At 36.9% G+C, this 22,720-nt stretch overlaps 1 protein-coding gene across 2 annotated transcripts in view; it reads right to left on the bottom strand.

Annotated features, from left to right (window-relative positions):
* Window positions 1-19,851, bottom strand: part of COG6 (component of oligomeric golgi complex 6) — a 55,345-nt gene extending 35,494 nt beyond the window's left edge. Inside the window, exons 1-8 of one of the 2 annotated variants that reach the window (XM_038132548.1) lie at window positions 19,723-19,851; window positions 19,022-19,165; window positions 18,606-18,677; window positions 15,287-15,345; window positions 4,729-4,840; window positions 2,637-2,719; window positions 2,329-2,399; window positions 1,095-1,188 (exon numbers count right to left, since the gene is read on the bottom strand). In XM_038132548.1, the coding sequence (XP_037988476.1) occupies window positions 1,095-1,188; window positions 2,329-2,399; window positions 2,637-2,719; window positions 4,729-4,840; window positions 15,287-15,345; window positions 18,606-18,677; window positions 19,022-19,165; window positions 19,723-19,851 (764 nt within the window). Of the gene's footprint in view, window positions 1-1,094; window positions 1,189-2,328; window positions 2,400-2,636; window positions 2,720-4,728; window positions 4,841-15,286; window positions 15,346-18,605; window positions 18,678-19,021; window positions 19,166-19,501; window positions 19,662-19,722 lie in introns of those variants that run through there. The other variant, XM_038132554.1, reaches the window with a different exon arrangement.
* Window positions 19,852-22,720: the final 2,869 nt, after the last annotated feature.

The raw sequence follows: 22,720 nt of genomic DNA, 5'->3' as shown, positions 1-22,720 counted from the left end.
GAATAGAATAGTGACTGATATTTTGCAGCTGTAAAAGAGGGTGTAGGGGAGAGAATTCCTAGCTATGGCCTGAACTACTGCAACACACCATCCAATAGCTGGGGAGGTCAAGTGACACCACTTCTCCCTGACATTGACCAGCAGAGCTGACTGAGCATGTCCAGATCTGAGCTTTCTCTCACACTGACAGCACTTTTCAGGTCCACATGCCCCATGCATTTTTCCTGTGAAGGGCTCCATGGAGCTTTACAGCATCATGTACCTGTACCTTCACACTGACACTCTTAAAGATAAGGGTAGGCCTTTGAAAAGCTGCCTGTTACTCTGCTGCCCTGGATACCTGTGGCTGAAAGAAATTTTCAGTGGTTGCAAAATGTGATGAATGCATAAAAAAAAAAAAAAAAAAAAAAAAAAAAAAAAAAAAAAAGCCTAAAACCCAAAGAAGTGTAAACGACCTCTTCAGGGATGGTCACCCCAATTAACAGTTCTAACAGTCTAACAGTGCCACCTGGTGGTTCACTCTCCAAAGTACCATTTCATTTACTACACCAGAAAATTCAGAATAAGAACAGTAGTATTTTACACAGATATAGATATATAAATACCTCTGCACTTTAGAGGTTTATATGTAGAATTTTTTAAGAGATTACTGTATAACCCGTAACAGAAGACATTCTTACTACCACGGGAAGTTCAGTAAAAGCTAATTAACCTTTACCAATTTTTTACTTTGGGGACTTAAAAGACACAATCACATGTTTTGAACAGGATTTTTTTACTTCAGAAAAATCCTAGAATGAGAGCACAGGAATTCACAATTCATTTAAATTAAAACAGTCTGACATTTTACATTAATTAGAAACGTTTAAGTTAGAAAAAGTCCAATGACATTTCCTGTATCATAATTACATCAAAAAGATTTCTGAAATTTAAAAGAGTCAAAATATCATTTTTTATAACTCAAGTTTCTGGGTAGTTTTGAATTTGGCACAGGACTAAAGTGCCACCAGTCTTGGCACTGTAATTCATGCCCATCTTTAAGTTTTATAAGCTCAAAACACTAGCTTCTGTTAGAGATAGTAGCAAGCACTTACTTGTACAGCACAGGCCTATCTTGTAAGGCTTCCATGGCTTGAGCGAGAACTGGAGAAATGTCACATGATTCTTGTGTCAATGTCCTGCATTCATCTATAAAATATCAACACAAAAACAAATTCTTTACCCTGTAATACATTTTATACAAGCTGTCAAACAAGAAAATTACTTAAAAACTCAAAGGCTTTTAATTTTTAAGACTTCAGAATATGCTACCTGGGCTAGTTAATGTAAATACAATTAAATTCCCCTGCAAGCAGTACTGTAAAATGCATGTCCATCACCAATTTCAACAATAAAAATTATTAAAGGAAGCTTACTATTTGTTCATGCCCACATACAAATGCTGACTCATTAAACCTTCAAAATTTCATTGGGCTCCTCTGTAACTGTTTACTACATTTCAGGTAAACTATTAAGAAAAAATGGAGCAACTAGTTAAGCAAGCTGTTTGTTTTTGCCATTTGATTCTGTTATTTTTTTCTTACATCAAAATAACTATATAATCTTCTATATTCCATGCAAGAATGTGGAAATCATATATACTAGATCAAACATTGACAGAAAAATTATGACTTTTCATAAGGGTGAAACCACAACGATTATTTGAGGCTTCAGCATCCACTGAAGAACAGTTAATGAATACAAAAATCACATTGCACCATTTTTTTCCCCCATGAATCTTACTGTCAGTGAGACAGTCTTTTGTTCTGGAGAAGAGGACAGTAATAAAAAAGCAAGTATATTTGACACTATCAAGGTGTTACACTGAACATGGATGGCTACATCCAGAGTACATATCCAAAAAAAAGAAAACCTACTATCATTCAAAACAGTATCCTGACAGAATAATTTTTTGTTTTCTAAAAGTAATCCACCACCCCTGCCACTAAACTAGATCTTCCTATCAAATCATTAAAACCAACAACTTCCTTCTAACTCACAAGGAAATAAAATTCAATACAATCAAAGTTTTGTTTGGACTACCAAACTGTAGTAGTTGTTCTTTGTGGAAAACCATCTACTGAAAACACAAATATATAATCCACTTTTATAATAACAAAATTGACCCAAAAATCTAGAAAACTGCCAATTAACAGTTTGGTTCCCTAAGAAGGAAACCAAAATGTTAATATATCTTGGAAGAGGTTTGTGCTAAGTTCAATCCACATGAAGGAATTACAGGAATCATCATCATAATAATCATAAACATAAAAACATTCTTAGCCCTACTTTGAGTCCATCTGTAAAGTCGTTCGTAAGATGTTTCTTGCAGTAAAGCCATCTGTTCCATAATTTCCAAGCTACAAGACAAATAAAAAGTTTGTTTACAAATTCTATTTTAGACAGTACTAGCAAAGGCGCTTCATGTAAATTAAACATACCATTATTAAAATTTTGAGTATTTTAAAATTTTTTTGGTGAAATATTCTGCATATTTCTGTATATATTCTGTCATATGAAGCAAAGAATGAGACCTTGCTTTAACTTCTGCTTTTAACTTTTAATGGTTCTCTTGCACTCATTTAAGTAGGACTCACCCTGCCCTTTGCTGATTTGTTCGGAGGAGAATCTTGACATCATCGTGAATTTGTTTTACTCGTCCCAAAGCCTTGAAAAAATCCTAAATAAATTTAAACACAAAATACAAGCAGTGTGTAAAAGCAGTAATTTCTATTCAAATCTCTAGGACTCTATACTCCCTCTTTCAATTCCATTCCTAAGTTTCTTGCAGGTCTGTGTTCCAAAAGCTGCTTTTAAAATTCACATCCCACCTTTGCCACTTACCTTCCATTTCATCTTGAGAGCCTTAGGATTTTTTAGTCTCCCACTGTATCAAATTTTTCATGCAAAAAAATGCAACAACAGAAAAAAAGCACTAAAGATGTATTTTTAACCTGTTTTGTGAAGTATGTGTGTTTCACATCCATTAGGTAACTCTAGGGAGATTTTAAGGACACTGCTATGCATTATGTCACTGTCTCCCATTACTGTTAGAAACTACAGAGCAAAATGAAACATTGTAAAGTACAATTATTACAGGTTGATAATTTTTGTACTCATGAAATGTGTTAACTATTGCTTTAAAAAAAATTTTAAAAAAAATTGCAATTGTCTAGACTAAGGTTTTTTCAGAACAACCTTTCCCTATGGAGTAACTCAACAGCAGCAGTGGAAAAAAAACAAACCCAAAGCCTAAAAGACAAGTACATATGGCTAAAAAGGTTACTTTGTTAGTTTCAGAATGCACATGGAAAGCCAGTAACATTTTCAAACATGCCTTCTTATGAAGACATATTTCAAATGCCTTGGAGGAGACCAGCTACTTCAGATACAACTGTTTGTTACATCTTTTGTGATTTGAACACAGTTTGCTCAGAGAAGTTCATTCTGGTTCAAGTCACATAAAAACAGACATATTCTAAGTAAAAGAGGCCAGCAATTTAATCTACTGTCTTGCATCAACTGTGTTAAAAAACATGTTTATAAAAACCCAAAGCACTCTTCCTTTGGGATAAAAGAAAATTTCCAAACCACAAGTCTGACTAAAGGTGTTTTAAGCACACTGGTTGACTCTATCATAGGGGAAATGCATACACATGATGTTAATGAAGTCTACCAACTAAAGCAGAAGAATTGTTTTATCTCAGTTACTTCTGCACATTTTTTCGATGAAGTTTCAAAAAGACCAGCCCTGGCTGGCTGCAAACCAATCACGCAGTGACTGGCACAGCGCTGCTGTCACTGTTCCCTGCAATAGGCACTTTCTAGAAACTTGAATGTTCTTTCATGGCAATAGTGGTACAAAAGCATACAGCAATTACTCAAGTGCACAATTATTTATGCTCTCATTAGCACTGTTTATGGTTACCAGTTCCATGTTGTTAATAGTGCTTTAAATGCAAACAGGATGCCTGTGAAAATGAGATAAATCTGGACTACCTGCTGATACACTACATGAAGCTTTCCATGCAACTACAATGATAAAAAAGTCTATTCGGTATACTCAATTCTTTGATTATTCAGTTTGCTTTTACTGTAGAACAAGTTTCCTTTTACTGTGTCTTCTTATTCAAATCATATCATATTCCAAACCTTGTTTTGCAAGGTGGCTGAAGTGAATCAGCACCTAGTACCTTTATCAACCAAATAACATTGAGGGAAAGCCTCAGCTCATATTGTCTCAAGTCACTGAATACCTATATACATGAATATGCAAAATGTACACACACATGCACAGTGGCAGTACTAGAGAGCTGCAAGCTTCTCATTTGCTATGAGTGTCATGAAGTTTTAAAATGTCTTCACTCAAAATTTAGACTTCATAAAGGTCTTTTTGAAGTGTAGAACCATATAAAAACTACCTTGCCTCAAACTGATTACATGAGAGCTCATTTGCCTCAAACTCATTACATCATTACACAAACTAGAATTTAATGTTGGTTTTCTGTCTCTTTACTTGAATCTTTCATCACACATTTCAAACTCATCAGAAATTCACCATTCTCTTAAAAGGTACATTCCTCCATAAAAAATTAAATTGCAAACCAAAAATAATATCTTGCGTACAATTCAGTTAGGGCATTTCTACATTTTAGTTCAGGGTGAAGATTTTAATGTTCATTGAGCTACCTCAGTAATTGGCTCATCTTTTGTGCCTCGAAGCAGATTCATTTCATCCGGTGTCAGCTGGAATTTTGCTATGAATGCATCTGCAACCTGTGCTTTCATTTCTAATCTCTGACTGTAATAAAACAAAGTGAAGAGGATATTAGCTTTTTATGCTTATCTCAAAGACTTATTTTTCATATTTATACTTTTGGAAATACCACCAGCATCAGAAATTTGTATTATTAAATTATAATAGCACATTCTTGCCATCAAACACTTGAGCTGCTTTTTCACATAAAACTTTCTATTAAGCTTACACAGATTATTCAGTTAAGACAATATAGAGGTATTTTAACACATTTGAAAATTACTAAGTTCTTTAAAATAATATTCCTTCAGCATTTGTATCATAAGTTACCTGATCCAGATACTTTGTGCTTTCACATTTGCAATGCTTGCAGTTATTACCTTTCAAATTCACTAAGGAAAGGAAAACCCTATAGCATTCAAAATTACAAAATTAACCTCAGAATAATCTACTTTTTTGCAGACGAGATCCATTTCTTTGTAACACCATATAGTTAGGATATCAATTTACTAATGTCACAAGCAATCAAAACGCAATGGGTAATTCTCTTGTTCCTGAAATAAACACAGGCAGGATGAAATTTGCAAGCACCATCTCATAGACAGCATTTTCCTGCATATGTTTTGTCACATGCCTTACAACCACGGAAGGACTCAAATGGAATGGACTGGGATTCCTGTAGCAGCAGAAAATTTGCTCAAACTGTGGTTTGAGCACACAGTATTCCTGGAAATAAAGACTACTTTTTCAGGACATTAAGAAGGCACAAATTAGTTATTTGCAGAAAAATAAGGCTCAGTTCCTTTAAGATCATTTCATCTTTCAATGTGATATAATTATTACAGGACAAATACATTTTTATTACAGGGTGGTAAGACAGGAATCTTTTAGAGATCAGACGTTTTGCAAGTATCAATGCTCTAGCACATTGAACAATGAGGGAGAGCAATACAAAATCCAACAGTACTTTAAAAGTAAAATCTATGAAAATCAAAAAGGAAAGTAAGCCAATACTTCTAAGTTACACAACAGGGACCTAATCAAAAAGGAAAACCAAAAACTCACATGCTTTAATACCACATCTTGAATTGATAATTCAGGTTTCACTGGGGTCCTAGGCAAATATAATGATTTTATCTTTACACTGACAGTTTTGCAAAGCTTAAAATAAAACTATTTAATTTTCTCTAAGTAAACTCTACAATTCCAAATTTTGAGTCTTCATGAAGCCAAATATTTCTCAGGGAAGGAACAAGACTGATGGAGGATCATTTTAACCAACTCTACACGCAGATGCATCTATGAAAAATCCTGGCGCTTTCCAACACAGTGGAAGGCGAATGGAACAAGACCATTTGGAACAAATTCAGTAAATTTTCAGCAAGAAGATTTATGTGGTGAAATCTGAAAAGAGAAAGTCATTCTGTAAGAGGCAAAAAGACAAGAGGTCTACAAAACGTACAAGAAAGAGACAAGAAGATATTAACAAAAGAGTATTTTAAAATCAGTATTAAGCCTGTGAGACACGTTCTGAGGGTAACTATGAAATTCTCACAACACAGATGAAAGATGGGGCAGGTCTGCTCTGCACTAATATGCTCACTGCAATGATGTGTAAGCCATGCTACTCAGGCTGCCTCAGCCATCCCTGCTCATCCCTGACCTGTACTGACCTTCCCACTGTGCCAGGACAATTGTTTACAGCATCATGTAGTGAATTAGATCAGGGAACAAATCTGGCAGGAAAAAACCCAGAAGTTCTTACTTCCTGGGGGTGGAGATTACATGTATTTTCTAATTCAGTTTACCACAGCTGTGCTAAGGGACTGGGGTGTACCAGCATGAGGAGCTGTCACAGGCAAGAGGCATTGACCTCACTGCTGCTACAAAACTCTCACAAAAACTACACTTCAGAGCTCCTCTGGATTGTAAGAAGAGCTCATTTCAATTGTCAGTTACAACTGCTAACAATAATCAAAATTATAAATATTATGACTCAAGAAAACCCTAGAGGCATCAAGATGGCTACTCAAATTGAAAAACAGCCAAGGACACTTAAAATTTAACACAATGCTGCTGCTTTCAACAAAGCATTCCTGTTTCACACTTTTTGCTGAGCAAGTCTAATGCCTCAACATCACCACCATGGTATTTTGGTTTTGTTTTGTTTTTTAATTTGTTTAAACAACAGAACATGTAAATTTGTGAATTAACTTCAATAGTTGCTCCGAGTCCCTCCTCTTGGGATGGAAGTCTCAATTTAATATAAATCCACGAAGCTGAAAATAGACTGGATTACCCCTCCCTTTAGGTGAGAGATGATCCCTTTAGCAAACAGGTAAGAGAAGGGAAATGCAAGGCCTTCTTTGGGTTCAATTGAAATAAATCTTCCACAAAGAGAGGAGCAGATGGGATGCTGAGAAACTTTTCTGTTCTTTGAGCCTGTGTATCTTCTGAGTGCATAAACTTTAAGGTGCTCTTACAGAAGATCTCCATTTATTATTATTTTCTGTTCTTCAGATTTTTTGAATCTATATTTCCCTCAAACTGGGAGGAAGTCTGATTTTAACAAGTGTAGTATACCAGGCATAATGGTTTTCTCAGTTTTCAAGAGGAAGTAGGGTTGTGGTAGAACAAGGAACAGAGTGAGGAACTGTCCAAACAGAATGCTCATGAGTCACTCCTGGAACTCTGTACCCTGTTTTACTCCTTCTTTATAAAAAAAGAACAATCTTGCTAATGAATATCTCTCCTTCTGCAAGTCCCCACTCTTCACAATCCTCCCTCCATTTTTGCTGTTACGGAGAACAAGGTTTGATCAAATACTGTACTTGAAAGCCATTCCCATCCTCGGCTGTGCCTTGGGCCAAGGCCTGGCATAACTGCACACTGATGGACTCCATGCACTCCTAATAATTAACTTTTATAATATAGAGTCAATACATTAAACTCAAGTACACTGGCCAAGCTAAGCTTCACAATGTACTCAGAAAATAACAACTGTCATAGATATATTTTATGAAAATCCTTTTGCCAGGATTTTCTTTCCTGAGGCTACTCAGCTTCTCAGGAGAAGAAAATCCTGGCAAAAGGATTTTCATAAAATACGTCTGTGACAAACAACCTCAAGGTGGCAGCAATATTTCATTCACTTTTCTCAAGATAGTGATTGGGAAGTGGTGACAAACCTCTCTCCTAAACAAAAGCATGTGTCTGAATTTTGATAAAGCTGTTTCTGTTGGGCTCTTTACAAAGCACACAGGATTTCAAAGAGCTACTCTGTTTCAGAACACAGGTTAGCCAGTTCTGCTTGAGATGACTGTGGAAGTTGCCTTCGTTATCAATCTGCACAAGAAAGAGACCCTATATCCTAGATGATGTATCAGGAACAAAATATGTAAATTGTACATACCTTTGATTTTTGCCTGGCAATGTACAGTATTACTGAGACCAATACACTCAGATCTGTAATAAATTCTTTTTCCATGTATATTTAGTTATATATTTATTTCCTCACATATAAGCCAACAGATATTTAACTAGAATTTAATCTATCTTACTAAGGCAGGGCAGTGGATTAAAATGCCACTCAAGGTTGCTACAATCATTTCACTTCAGTAAGTGCCTAATAAAACACAATGCAAGTAACAACAAAAGCCAGTGTAAGGCTGTCTTACATATAACCCACAGCAGTCAGTACCTGTGTGCAGACAACTGGACATTTCAAGACTCACTGGCCTTTCTGTAGATATAATGATTTCTAAATTCTAAGCAGTGCAGTACAGCTGAAGAAAGGCCATACCATGTTATCCAAATTTTTTTTTTCTTTTAACACAGTCAATCCTGCATAAATGAATGAAACTAACAGCTTATGGGAACCCTGCATTGATGCAAAACGGGAAGTGCCAAGTGTTGGTAGAATTTAGAACTTGGGCAAAGGACAGGATTCCAACAAAGAGCAATTTCCCCCGTTTTAATCGTTACCAGGGAGACAGAATTCTTTTGCAAGAGAACTCAAAAGGCTGGGAAAACTATGCACTTCATGCACTTTTCCCTTGAACCAAATACAAATGTGCACTGTTTGTTAGGATTATCACCTAGACAGCTCAAAAATGAGGTGGGGAAGAAGCAGACTTTTTCAAAGCTTAATTTTATCTTGCCACCACACACAGCATAAAAATCTGCTGGTTTCTTCTACTTAGGATGAATCATAGCAGTCATTCTGAAATTACTTTCAATGTGTGGTACTGAGAATTCAACACATTTTTAAAGCCTCAGGACAATGGAGTATTTCTAACTCATAAGTAAATAACAATCATCTTTAACAGACTTGTATAAAGCTGCAAAATTATTTTTCTGTCATGTGAAAGGCAAATATACAAGAATATGTAACAAAACAGTTACACACAAGCATGAGAAAACCATTCTTAAGAGTAAGGAGAGGTGCAAAAGTGCATTTGTAAATGCTGAGAACAAATGTTTTGTCCTGCATTTTATCTGTCAAACATCTCTTACTGAAGCAGAACTGAAATACTGTAAGGAGGTATTCAGTGACCTATTCCATCATTATGAATTATTATGAAATATTCTCCTGACTTAAAAAAATAGGAGGACATAAAAAACCCAGTGAATCGTTTCCAGGATACAAGAAAATAGCAGTAATAGTAAAGAAGGCTTTAGTGAGACTTGATCTGGAAAAGAGATCACAATCCTGATCATCTGTGTGAAAGAACAATGGATTCCCATTAGACCACAGCTAGCAGGATGATCATGGAAATGGAAAAACTAATTTATCACAGGAGATGAAGGCAGCTCATAAGACAAAGAACAAGATGAGAAAAGGGTCAATTTATATCCAGTAATTAGGTTTGAAATCAGGGAAAGGCTTTTACTGGAAAGAATGAGCTTTTGGGTAAGTGTTCCATGAACAGTGACACACACAACATGCAAAAATAATGCACTAGTTCTGTGTTGAATAGTTGATGAGTTTACCAAAGTCATCATGCAAATAATAGGCAGCAGCAAGAGAGTGCACTTGAACCTAGAAGGTTTCTCCCATCTGTAACACCTATCTGAAGACAGCCTGCAATGCTGCAGCCCTGCCATCTCACACATTCTGTGACAAAAAATAAATGGGGAAAAATTGAAAAGGCTCAATTAAAAGTTAAGCAACAAATCAGCACTGAAATGCTTGAAATCTTACCAAACAGATTACCAAACACTAGAATAAAAAAGTTTACATGGTATAAATAAATTCGAGAAATTTAATCATTTTCTACTTTTATATTGGTAAGGCTTCTTCTAAATATGATGGGTATGCATCTATGGAATATTTCTGACAAAATTTTCATATGCAGAGCTTTGCAGAAATCATGTGATATATACAGATATAGATACGTGAACACACATGGTAAATCTCTGTTTGGCAATGGTTAAGATCCATGATCCATGGTTTCTAAGTTGTACACAGAGATTAAGTTTAAAAGGATTGTGTTTCCAATGAACACATTCTTTTCCATCTTGTAGAGATGAGCTATTTGATATTTCCATACCAAACAGACTAGTTTCTTCAGTTTATCTTTTAAAAATCTGATATAAAGTCACTTGAAAGGGGCCTGCTTAGTCTAGCTTCAAATTTGCCATCAAATTCAACAATGTTGCCAAAGGCATGGAAATTACACACTGTTCTCTACATCCACCTGGAATAAAATCAAAACAAATGAGCTTAAGCTGCAGCAAAAGGAGAATAAAATCAGATAGTAGGAAAACAATAAAACCAAAATCAATTTCCAGTGAAGATCACAAGCTCTCTGGTCCTTCTGCTCCTGGGCTTTTCTCCCCAGAGCAGATCCAACAAACATCAGTCAGAAATGGCACCATGTAACTGATTCTGCACTTAGGTGAATGTTTCTTGACCTGTAAAACTACATCTCATTTCATACTGACCAAGAGTACTTCATATCTCAACAGAGTTGCCAAGAAGAAAAGCTGGCAAGAAAATGAGGTTTTGTGTGTTCTCTGCTAGTCATGGCTAGAATGACAAGTTAGTTTTGGGTTTTTTTCTTTTAGATCCATTTTAGCTAGTTTTACTCCTCTGCTACACTCTGTCACCTATGCTTTACTTTGCTACAAATCAGGATAGAAAATGAGCCTCAGAATAGCCTCAGAATTTCAAGTCTTCACCCTCTCCCAGATGGAATTATAATTCATTTTAGGCAATCACTGCTTTTTCTCATGAAGCACATTCATGGGAATAAATGTTAATACAAGTTTCAAAAGGTCAACACATGTCATCAATGCAAACCACCAGATCACCACTTTTCTCAGCACCAGCTGATAAAAGCAAATCTCTCTCACCTGCCACAAATAGTGCTGAACTTCCTGCATAAGTTCCAAATTGACTATAACAAAAAAGATTATTGTTAGAAAAGGAAAAAGGCACCATCAAGAGACAAGGATGAGAGATCAGTAGTGTAGCATACTGAAGCAGATGTTCACTTATAAACATTTTTCCTAAGAGTTCTAAGCTTGTATTGAGCACAGAGGTGACAGTCAAATAACTGACTAATTCCAAGAATGGTATTTGTTATTTTTTAAATAACGATCAAGCCTGAATGTAATGCGATTCAATTAAAACAAACTGAAGTACACACTTACATTCCTGTCTGGAAATCATATTTAATTGTCTTTTAAAAAGTAAAACAATCCCAGGGCTATGTAAATGGCTTTTTTTGTAACTGATATAACTAACAATGATTCTAACACCAAAATACAAATTTCACTCTGTTTAAGAACGCAATTGAGAGTACAGCAAAATAAGACAGCTTGTAAAAGTGTTCAAGTGCATAACCTCCACAACAGCTCTGAACCAGAAGCCTGACTCAAGAAATATCTGTCTGAGCCATTTCCATTCTTTCGTAAGTTTTCACTTTTAGAACATGAGTTCTAGCCCTCAACAACTTTTGTATTTCTGCAGACTTATTTTCAGTGAAGCCCCTGAGCATATATACATACTTACATAACTGCTCTTACTTAATTTTTAAGTATTAATATTGCAAGTATTACCTTCTAGTCTCTCTTCTCAATTGTTAACATTGATTACTGTAACTTGTGGCTAACCTCAGAAACAGCACAACATCTTGCACACCATCTAATTATTAAGTGGCTGGTAGAATTACTATGAAGCCAGGCTTCTAGCATTCTGTATAGCATATTTGGAACTAAACGAGTTATTTCTCTGGTGTGGGAATTGCTGAAGTCTGGGATGCTTGTCCTCTATGCAAGGTGAAGTAGTTCAGTATTGCAAGTAAGTTTTTAGCCTCACACCAAAAAAAAATAACCAAACCAAACCAACAATAAAATCCCAACACCAAAAACAAACAAAAAACCCCAACAAAACTGGAGTCAAGTATAACAAGAGAGCCAGAGAACCAACAAGTCAGAAGAAGCTATTATTAAAATCTCACTTCAAGGAGCAAGGTCCTTTTTCTGTCCGCCTACTAGCAATAGCAATTATACAAACCCACATCTTTTAAAGCACAACAGATGATCATTGTTTGAATACAAAGCAATCTCCTCATTACTATACATAAAAAACCTAATGCAACCCGAAAGCAGTATTAGTGTGCTCAAGTAGAAGTATACAAATCTACTGAAGATAACTGAAATGGAAGCAGATTTTTAACAATTTTTAATTTTTAACAATTACTAGAAATTGTCTAAACTAACTAACTCAGTTTTTCTTTATTATAGAAGTTTGTTATTAAATACATTAAAATGAACACTCTGTTCAAGACTCTATGTTACTGAGAAGCAATAACTTAACCTTTTGTTATGAAGAGATAGATGGGTTGGATGTCTGGACTACTTTATTTCACACTACATGGTTATGTATTATATATTAAGTTATGGTAAGTCTCAGTTTTAAAGGAAAAATGACAAAAAATCCATGTCAATTCCTGTGCTAAGCAGATACCATAATTTAAATAGTGTGAAGGAAAACCATTTCCAATGTACAGTAGTTTTAACTAGACTTTACAAAGAAATAAACTCAGAATAAGCAACCTAACTGACCAAAGAAATGCAGTGATATATTCACAAATATAAAAAGGCAATTGTATTAATTACTTTTAAAATTTGTTATCTAAGTAAGACCCTATATTTAGCATTTATGCCAAAGCAGGTCTAAAGCTCACAAACTAAGTAACAAGAAAAAAAGTGCTGCAAAGCAAAAACCCAAGAATGCTTAAGATTTAACCTAAATCTGAGATAAAGATCTAATTTTCTATCCCAAGTATTTAGCCAGATATCTTAAATTCACATATTACACCAGTACACCAAAGTGCTCACTAGGACTACCTACAGGAAACTTCAGGTGCCAGCTCTACCTTCAAACCACAAACCTGAGAGACGAGGATAACCAACAAGATTTGGAAGCTTTGAAAACTGAAAACTATCTTGAACTACAACTAATTATATAGATGACAATACAGTGACAAAACTGCTTAGTATAAAAAACCAAGTACCCACACAGAGCCACTGAGACAGCCGTTCCTTTTTAAATACAGCAAAAAAAAAAGGAAAATAATCTAAATCCCTAGTAAACATTAATACATGAAATGCATCTGGAAGTTTACAGTCTCCCTTCAGTTTCAGATCATTGAATAAAATCCTAACATTTTTCCAGCTACAAAAACATGGTCAGCTAAAGTAAATCACATAAATGCTAAGCCTAATAGAAAAACATAATAGAACAGGTCCAGTTTTCATCTCTGCATTTCAACCACACAGCATTTTGGGACAACCCTCAGAGGACAGAGAAGCCATGTCCTTCCAGTTTCACCACTTATTTGTTGGCTAGAAAAGGTCACATTAAGTTGAAGGCATCAGCAATTTAAGACCTGTACTTTTTCAGAGGCCAGATATCAGGTGTTCAAGAATCCCCTAACATCTAGCAGCAGATGCCTCTTCATATGCCTGATGTAAAGCAAAGAAATGCATCAGAACAAGCACTCCTTTAACAAGTTAAAAGAATAAATGACTAATATGTCCCAAATGGAACCAAACAGCCTTCACAATTTTTCATACATTTAGGCAGGGAAAAAGTCAACTTAGCTAATATAATGGTATTTTAAATCTTCCATAACTATCAGACTGTAAAAGTCACAAGTTCTGGCTTCTGCTCATGGGTATTTCATGGTATACTTAAAAAATAAACTTCCAAACTTTTTCCTACATGTGCATTCCAAGGTCCCACAGACCGTCAGGACAGATTACTTCCTAAATATTTTTCCTCTTCACACTAGGGGGATGTTCTGTCTTTTAAAGGAATTAGCAGAAAGTTTTGCAAGTAAACTTTAGTGCAAGTAAGGACTATATTGTGGAGGTACTGACGTACAGTCTGCATAATCTCCTTTAATGGAATTTAAGGCCAATTACACATACACCTCTTGGGACTGATTTTGCTATCTCCCATTCAAAGCAGCTTTCCTTGTCTTGAGAGACAAAATATATGACCGCTTCTCTGTTCTACTACTTCACATACTCATATTCAAAACGATGTATTTTCTAAGACTTCTGCTCACTTACTTTAAGTATCTTTACCAAATCCTTCCCTTTATATGAAACAGCACTGCATTTTATGCAGCTATTCTACATTCAATGATTAAAATATGTACAGATTTTCTACTGAAGCTCATATCATAAACCTACTGATTTTGAAAGCTCACCGAGAGCAATCCAAAACCATCATTTCCACTAGAAACTTACTGCTGCAAAATAATTATTTCTAACCTCCAGTGAACTGTATATAATTTTCTGAAGAAAGCTCATAAAGCAAGGGGATTCATTCCTTTACACAGAGAAAACCTGAAGCTATAAAACCATGCATCCTAGCCAAAAAACAATAGACTGCTTGAATCCATAATTGGCTATTATCCCCTCCTCAGGAATAAAAATACTGAAAAGCAAAATTACAAATCTTTTCTTCCACAGGAGGCTGGAGAACCAATGAAAAAAGTGGTCTGTGCTAGGCTCATTAAACAGCACTCCTGTATTTTACAGTCACCTTTAAATATGGCAGAGTAGGTTAGAATCAAACTTGGCAGTCCCTCATACTGCCCCTGAAAAAAGAGAGAGATTTCCACTGGATATAAAGCACTAATAACAAGGAGCCTGTCAAACTGATGGGAGATTTAGTTGGTCCACATCTGTTATGACACAATATAACTTACATTATCAACAGACTTTAGGCAAAGCACATTCATATTTAGCATGTGCTACCACTGTAAATTATTGTTTTCCCTAAAAAGCCAATTTTTATTGAAACAAACACTAACACACATTCTCACCTTTTTGGATCATTTAGCAATAAGCCAAGAGTGCAATTGATCTAAAAACACAGATAGTATTGAAAAAATACCAAAGTCATATATCAAAGTGTCAGAGTCACATAAAAAAAATGCTATCAAATAAATAAGGTAGTATACATACTTTTCTGCCTGGAGTTTTGTGGTTTTTACAATCAAGTCCTGGGTTTGTTCCTTTGCTGCCTAGAACACAATTAGAATTGTTAAGCATGTTTAAAACACAAACATATCAACTGTATTAAACAATCTTTGAAAGATGTAATACTTTTGAAGCTTTCCAAGAATAAGCAATTTAAAGACTATACTCTTTGAATAGAAGGCCCTCTTGAAACAAGTATTCATTAACTCTCCCTATGTTCAGGCAGCAAAATAAATAAATTTGTATCCTTATCAATATATATTTTCATGTTTATACACACATATATTCATACAAGTTTATTTTAATTTATATTTGAGAAACACTATAAATATTAGTGTAATAGTTCTGATTATTTTGTATGCCCATCAACTGTAAATCATTTGCTGTCACAAAATAAAAAAATGAAACAAGTACCTTTGGATGCTAAACTGCTACTCAGACTTTTTAGAAAAGATGATGAACATAGCTCTGCTAGTCTAAGCAAGCCTAGTTATACAGTCCAACAGCTTACAGAACTGCATGGACCAAGGACAATTATTAGGAAAGATTTCTTCATTGAAAAGGTGGTCAGGCATTGGAACAGGGTGCTCAGGGAGGTGGCTGAGTCACAATCCCTGAAGGTATTTAAAAGATGTGCAGGTGTAGCACTGAAGGACAGGGGATAGTGGTGGACTTGGCAATGCTGGGTTGGACTCAATGGTCTCAGAAGTCTTTCCCAATCTAAATGATTCTACCATTCTAACTTAGGAAATTCAACACAGCCCTAAATATTGAGTGATGGCAGTGCAAGGGAATCCATGCAGAGACAATTCTGCATCAGACAGCAACCGCATAACTAAAAGGATTGCTGCAACTGAAGTTAAAGGGTTCTGAAACTTATTGCTCTGTAAAAAGCTAAAAGACAGCTGGATTTTTTGGCTTCACATTGGATGCCACCAGTGATCCCTTATGCAGAAAAACTGAGACGATTTAACAAAAAAAATTCCTAAAATCAAAATGTATTCAGTATAGAATAATACTGCAAGTGAAGAGGTGGAAATGGCAATACAGACATTCTGTGAATAATTTCAATACTGTATTACAGGCAAATTACAGCTTGCCAAATTGAAGATGCCAGTCTTGAGACCCCTGAGAGGTTTAACAAAAGTATCTATACACACTGATTCTTTCCAGCCTTTTTATCTGCCACTACATTAGTTACAACAGAAAAGCGGCAAAGGTACGGGAATGCTTTGAAAGGTGAAATAGGACTGTAACAATTCATGTTCAATGTAATTGCAATTTCAATAAACAAAAAAGAGGAAATTTGCTTTCTTTCCAGTACTTTCTGGGCAGAAGTACTGATTACCACGAACAATGCCAACAGTAGGACAGCAGAAAAGAAGGAAAAGCATTTCTTCTGAATCTAGCTAGATATCTCAGGAAGCCAGTGTTTATGTAAGTGCATTCAAATCCATGCCAGATATTGTCAATGTTTTATGTATGAAATGTAAAAGCTTACATCTAACCTAACCAGGTAACTGTCAGAAATGAGGCAGACATGCTAGAGAAATCAGGAAGTTGGTATTTGATGTTTCTTCTGTATCCAAAACAGAAATATTTTTCTCTTCCTCTCCATCTCAGTATATTAGTTAACAACTTCATTATACTTCAACCCCACTGAATTCCAGTTTAGCACTTGCTCCTTCTCTCCCTTTCAGCCACTGTATTTATCAAGTCACTGTCCTAAAATCAGATGTGACAATATATGGCTATTTGGATCAGATGGTATTACAAACTTACAAAATAACAAAACTAAAAAGCTTTTTGACTTATGCAAATATATTCCCTTTCATGTCCTGTATTTGTTCTGCTTTCTTAATATACTGCTCTCTTTGCACACTTTTCTGCATTATATGCCCCAAATCCTCCTTTTTTTTTCTTTCATTTGCTCTATTTAGCTCATTTTTGTCTTCTTATTCAGCTTGAGCACATGCCTGCAAATCTTCCTGTCCTACTCAGATAAAGTACCAGAGTATTTCACAACTGAGAGCTAGTTCCTGAGCTTATTAACTTAACATTCATACAAAGAAAATATGGATTGAATCAAGACAAGCTATGAGTTCCACAGGGCTCTACAGGAAACCTCCTGTGGGGCACAGAACAAAACTACCTACTGACTTTAACAGTAAAAGAAATCTCTGCAGGGCGGCTCTACTCTGGGAAAAGAAAAAAAAAAATCACAGACGACAGTTACACTTGATGATCTAAAGACAGAAAAGAGCAAAAATCTGCATGGACACTTGACTCATTTCCACATCTAAGAGCTTAGTCTAACAGTTCCTGAACTGCACTAGGGAATATATCCACATAACAATGTTCAAAGAGATCTGAGACCTCTGAGGCGCATTACCCAGTTCCTTCCAAAATTAAGTACTGCAGTTGGCTACACTATACTCTCACATTTTTTGGTACAAGTTCATCAAGCTACAAGAATTTGAACAATGACTGTGAAACCTATTTATCTAAGTAGGAGGACATCTAATATCCACACACACACGCACACATATATGGAGAAGAAAACAACTGTTTTCACAGGATTTTTTTGGTGAAGGATTCTTATTCGCACACTATAGCTTATGTGCTGTATTGGGAACAGGTTTGGTTTGGCAAAACATCTACACTTCAGCATCCATAAGCCGTTTATGCGCATCACTGCACTGAATTTTGAACTCGTACCCTAAAACCAAGCCAGATTTAGTAACGCATCATAAAACACACACGTCCTACATCCCCCAGCCCCACCAGGAATATTACAGATTCAGGATTAAGGCAAAACAGAATTGGTTTTGTTGCATATCAGCATTCTGAGACAATGTTAAGAAACAAAACCAATACACTGAAGATGCACACTAGATTTGCCTCCCTCTTTGAATTACCAGATACTTTCCTATAAACACATAACTCAAGAGACACAGTCGATACAAAAGCCATTTTAAATGGAAATACACAAATTAACCCATGAATCTCACACACATCCAGTCTAATAATTTCTCTCCACTGACACACACATGGATTTCACATTGCTGTTATCAAAATAAGTATATGGCTGCATTTTGAAAGAAATTAAAATTACTTCCTTGATACAGTTTCTAAACAAGTAAGAAGAAGCATATTAATATCCTAAAGTAACCTAACATGCATACTATGGAAACATCTTGCTGCTGCTGCTCTCAATCCTCAAAAATAACTCTTTGTCCTTTCAAAAGGATGTAGTCACACCTCATAAGGAAAAATATTCAAAGCACTTCCATCTATATATTACCTTCAAACGACTGGACATGTCTTCACAGCAGCTGCTCATTGCTTGCACATCTTCATTTATACTCTCAAGCTCCTAAGTAAGTTCAAATAACAGTTAACTGTGTTTTTAATCAGAAATGCTGTGTCCAGGCCCAGCTTCCCACCACAATCAGATGCCCCAGTTTTAAGGTACATTTTGCTCAATGCTTCCTGTTAGTCAGTGCAGAGTAATGCCCCCCTAAATATCAAGATTCACTGAGGATTTGGATCTGTTTGAAACATCCAATGTAACACTACCAACAAATGAAACAATATTACTGTAAACATATATATGTCCTGGAAAGTTAAAATCTCTTTTCATCCTTTTTTCTTTTTTTAAACTTTAAATCATGTAGCAGTACTCTTGCAAAATAGCTAGTCATGCTGCAAAAGCATTACCTCTTTAACTTGCTTGAATATGTGCACAAATTCTTCATTTATGGCCAAGCTTCGTCGTTCAATGTCTCCACGCAGGTTCCTTCGGGTGCGCAAACTGTTTTCCACAAAAAAGGTCGAGAGAGCCTTGAGTGCTTCCAGCATTTCCTGGAAAATAAAAAAGGTCCTTCAGTTTGCATGCAGTTACAAAGAAGCAGGTTAAATGTTCTGTACCCACTCCAAGTTCATGGTCTTATTAAAAATAAATCAAACCTAATAAATGGTTTTAGAGGAAAAGCTACCTTAACACACTCCACATCAGCTGGCAAACAACTAAAATCATTGCTGAGCCTTTCTTCTTCTAACAGAAAACTTTGTTCACAATTTTGCAGTAGCTTTAACCGATAAGACTATTTTCTGTAAAAGAATGACCTATCCACAGCAAGAAAACATTTACATTACAAAAAGCTTGAGAAGTACCCTTCCGAGGCAAGTAATACAAACCTCCCTACGACCTGAAGGGATAAAACAGGAGCGTGGCATATTGCTGGAGAAGCGAAAACTAATTTTATTCGCAATTGATGCTGCAAAGGACCGCCCGCAGCTCCGCAGCGGAACTGAGGCTACGGCAGGACTCGCCTCCCCGCCGCGAAGCCTGTCGGGGCCCGCGGCCCCTGACGGCTCATCCGGCCCCCACCGCGCCCCGCCGCCGCCGCCCGACCCACCTTGTCATTGTCCAGCCGCGTCTCCAGGATCTTGTTGAGCTTGCGGGACAGCGGGTTGGTGCCGGGGGCAGCGGGGAGCCCCGGGGCGGGGGCGGCGGGCGGCGGCGGCGGCGCGGCGGTGTCAGCCATGGCTGCGGCCCTGCCCGGCCACAGCGGCGCCACGCGGAGCGGCTCCGGCGGAAACGCGCTCCGAGCATTTGGTTCCGGCCTAAGGCAGGCCGGCTGTAGGGCCAGGCCTGGCCTGGTGCAAGGTGGCACTGGGGGTTTTTCTGTTTATTTCTTTCTTTGTTTTTACTGATAAAATAAAAACACATAAAAATTGAAATATTAATGAATAAAACTCATTTACTCACTAAATAAAGGATTTTGAGTGGATGATAGAGGGTTCACTTCATGAGAGCAGATAGCTGTATTTATTTCGCAAAACAAATGCTTTAATTAAGAGCACAGCTAGAAAGGACGAAATAAATGAGATCTCTACAATGAGTTGTAGAAGTTAACAGCAGTGGCTGTAATATGTGTCAAAATGAAAAGGCTGTCTTGTGTTTGCTGTGCGTTTACTGACACAGAGGTGACCCCCCCAAGGTCTCCTCACAGTCCCAGGGCACAAAATCACAGAGTCAATAAAGCTGAAGAAGATCTCTGAGATCATCGAGCCCAACCTATGACCTGACAGCGCCATGTCAACCAGACCATGGCCCTGAGTGCCACATCCAGTCTTTCATTAAACACCTCCAGGGATGGTGACTCCACCACCTCCCTGGGCAGCCCATTCCAATGCCCAGTGACCCTCTCTGCAAAGAAATTCCTCCTAAAGTCCAACCTAAACTGCCCCTGGTGCAACTAAAGACCGTGAACTCTCGCATTGTCACTTGTCCCGTCTGAAATGCTGAGGTACAGCAGAGGGACTTCTGAGGGCTTTTCCAAAGGACAGAAAGTGGGTACACAGATAAAGGCAAGATGCCATGAAGAGAGAATGACTAACAGTGCACAGCTATTATATAAGAAGACATGGGTTCCACCATGGTATTAGCTGTAAAAACAACATCACCTTTCCATTTGTCTGATGGTGTGTGGTCAAACCCCAAAGATTCAAGCAGTAGCTTAACTCTTAAGGAGTTTAGGGATTTCACATTGCTCTTCTGAAGACCCTTCCTGAAAAGAATTGCAAGCAAGTCAAGTGGACATTGCTTTTATGCCCAAGGTGGAGCACTGAACTTCTGAATGGTTTTATTCATCAATTATTTGTTCTTTTAGTTTGAGTCATTTACCTCAAGGAAAAACTGTATGACCAGAGCCCTTGAAATCTTACTGTGATGGAGACAGTGATAGGATATCTTGCTATATAATTTTTGTTTGTTTGCTTCATGGATCCTCTACATAAAAGACCAGCTTTTCTGAACAGTTTGTGTAGTGCCTTTTTTCTGTTCTTGGCTAGTCAGCAAGAAGGATTTCAAGCATTTTCAGACACGTTGTTTTCCTTAGTTTCTGTTTCTCATCCACCCTATTACATTGATGTTATCTCCTTCTAGATGTCCTTTACTTCTGACTAAGCTTCCATGAGCCAGACTCTCTCTTCTCCATGTCAGAAGAGATAAAACAGCCTGCAGGCATCACAGGTGTAAGCAATTAATATTTAAATATGTCAAGAAAATCCTATTATTAGAAAGATCCCCTCCCACCTATAAGCTGGATGTTGTTAGTTGTTTGAACAACGCTTCAAATGTTGTTAACCTGATGGATGAGTTGACAGAGTGAAGGCACACCTTGAAATCAGAAAGGCTCCAACATCTGAAACACGAGTGTCAGATAAGTCACAACCATTGCCAAGTCTTGTCCAACAAGTTATACCACAAACTTACAAGGAGCCAGAAAGAATTCCCTCTATTAGTTGGTACACGCATTTTCTTTTGAAGCAACCAGTTCTGTTTTCAGATGCTTCTTCATGGGTGTGCATTTCTTCAAGAATGTGTTTCATGAGCCAGAATGCTTCTAGCTAATGTAAAACATTGGGCTGACAGGAACCAATGGAGTTTTGAAGCAACATGTGTTTATCTATGCATGTGTTCTTTTGAAAAAATTAGAAGAAATAATCAAGGGAGCACTTTTTTACCTCGCACAAGCCTAAAAGCTGTTTGTGTGAGGATACCAGTGCTTATATCTTGATCACCTTTTAGGGATATTACATGCAGCTATAAAAAGAAATCCTCTCTTTTTCTGATACGAATAATTTTTGCGGGATAGATTTTTCCTCAGAACAGATTTTTTAAACCGAAATGTAAACGTGACTGTAATGAAGTCACCATCTAGAACTCAGCTGGTTTTTTGGTTTGCCATGTCTTGTATTCATCACAAAAGTGGGTTTGGCATGACATTCTTACCAGTCTGCTTGTGTACCAGCAAACATCCTGTTAAATCAATTGGATGTACACTGTGGGATAAAATGCTTGGGATTTTGTGATCTGTTACTCCCAGAAGGTACTTTGATTTCAGTGATCAGTTTCTGTCTGTCAATGGTAGACAGTTTGTGTAGTGTGTGTAATTTACACCACTGCAAGTTCCCTTACCAAAGCTTGACAAAGCAGCAGAACTACACGTGTCAGTAAAGAAATGCCTGGCACAGGGTGTTTCTGTTAATTTGCTTAGTTCCTTACTCTGGTGGTTTCTGGTTTTGTGACCTTTCCCTCTCAGACAGCAAAACTGTTTGACAGCTGTTACCGCTGTGCAGCTGGTGAGAGTGTACACAAACCACTCATTTGGTGCACAGACAGGAGCACAGTTCAGCCTGCAGAACAAGGAGTGGTCAGGAATGTCACCTGCTGTCTACCTAGCCAAAGCCAGTAAGTGCTGCTGTACTTTCAAATGCTTGGGAGTACATGTACTTTCTGAAGACAAAGACAATAAAAGGTTTGTAGTAGTAATCTGAATTTGTTCCACAAAAGGCTAAGTAGTAATCAAACTTCAGTGGATTAATAGGTTGACTGGGGTCAAAGACATA

The sequence above is a fragment of the Motacilla alba genome, chromosome 1 (assembly GCF_015832195.1).
Source record: "Motacilla alba alba isolate MOTALB_02 chromosome 1, Motacilla_alba_V1.0_pri, whole genome shotgun sequence".
Taxonomy (NCBI): domain Eukaryota; kingdom Metazoa; phylum Chordata; class Aves; order Passeriformes; family Motacillidae; genus Motacilla; species Motacilla alba.
Note: the sequence above shows the minus strand (reverse complement) of the source record. Positions and strands in the feature narration are given on the sequence as shown.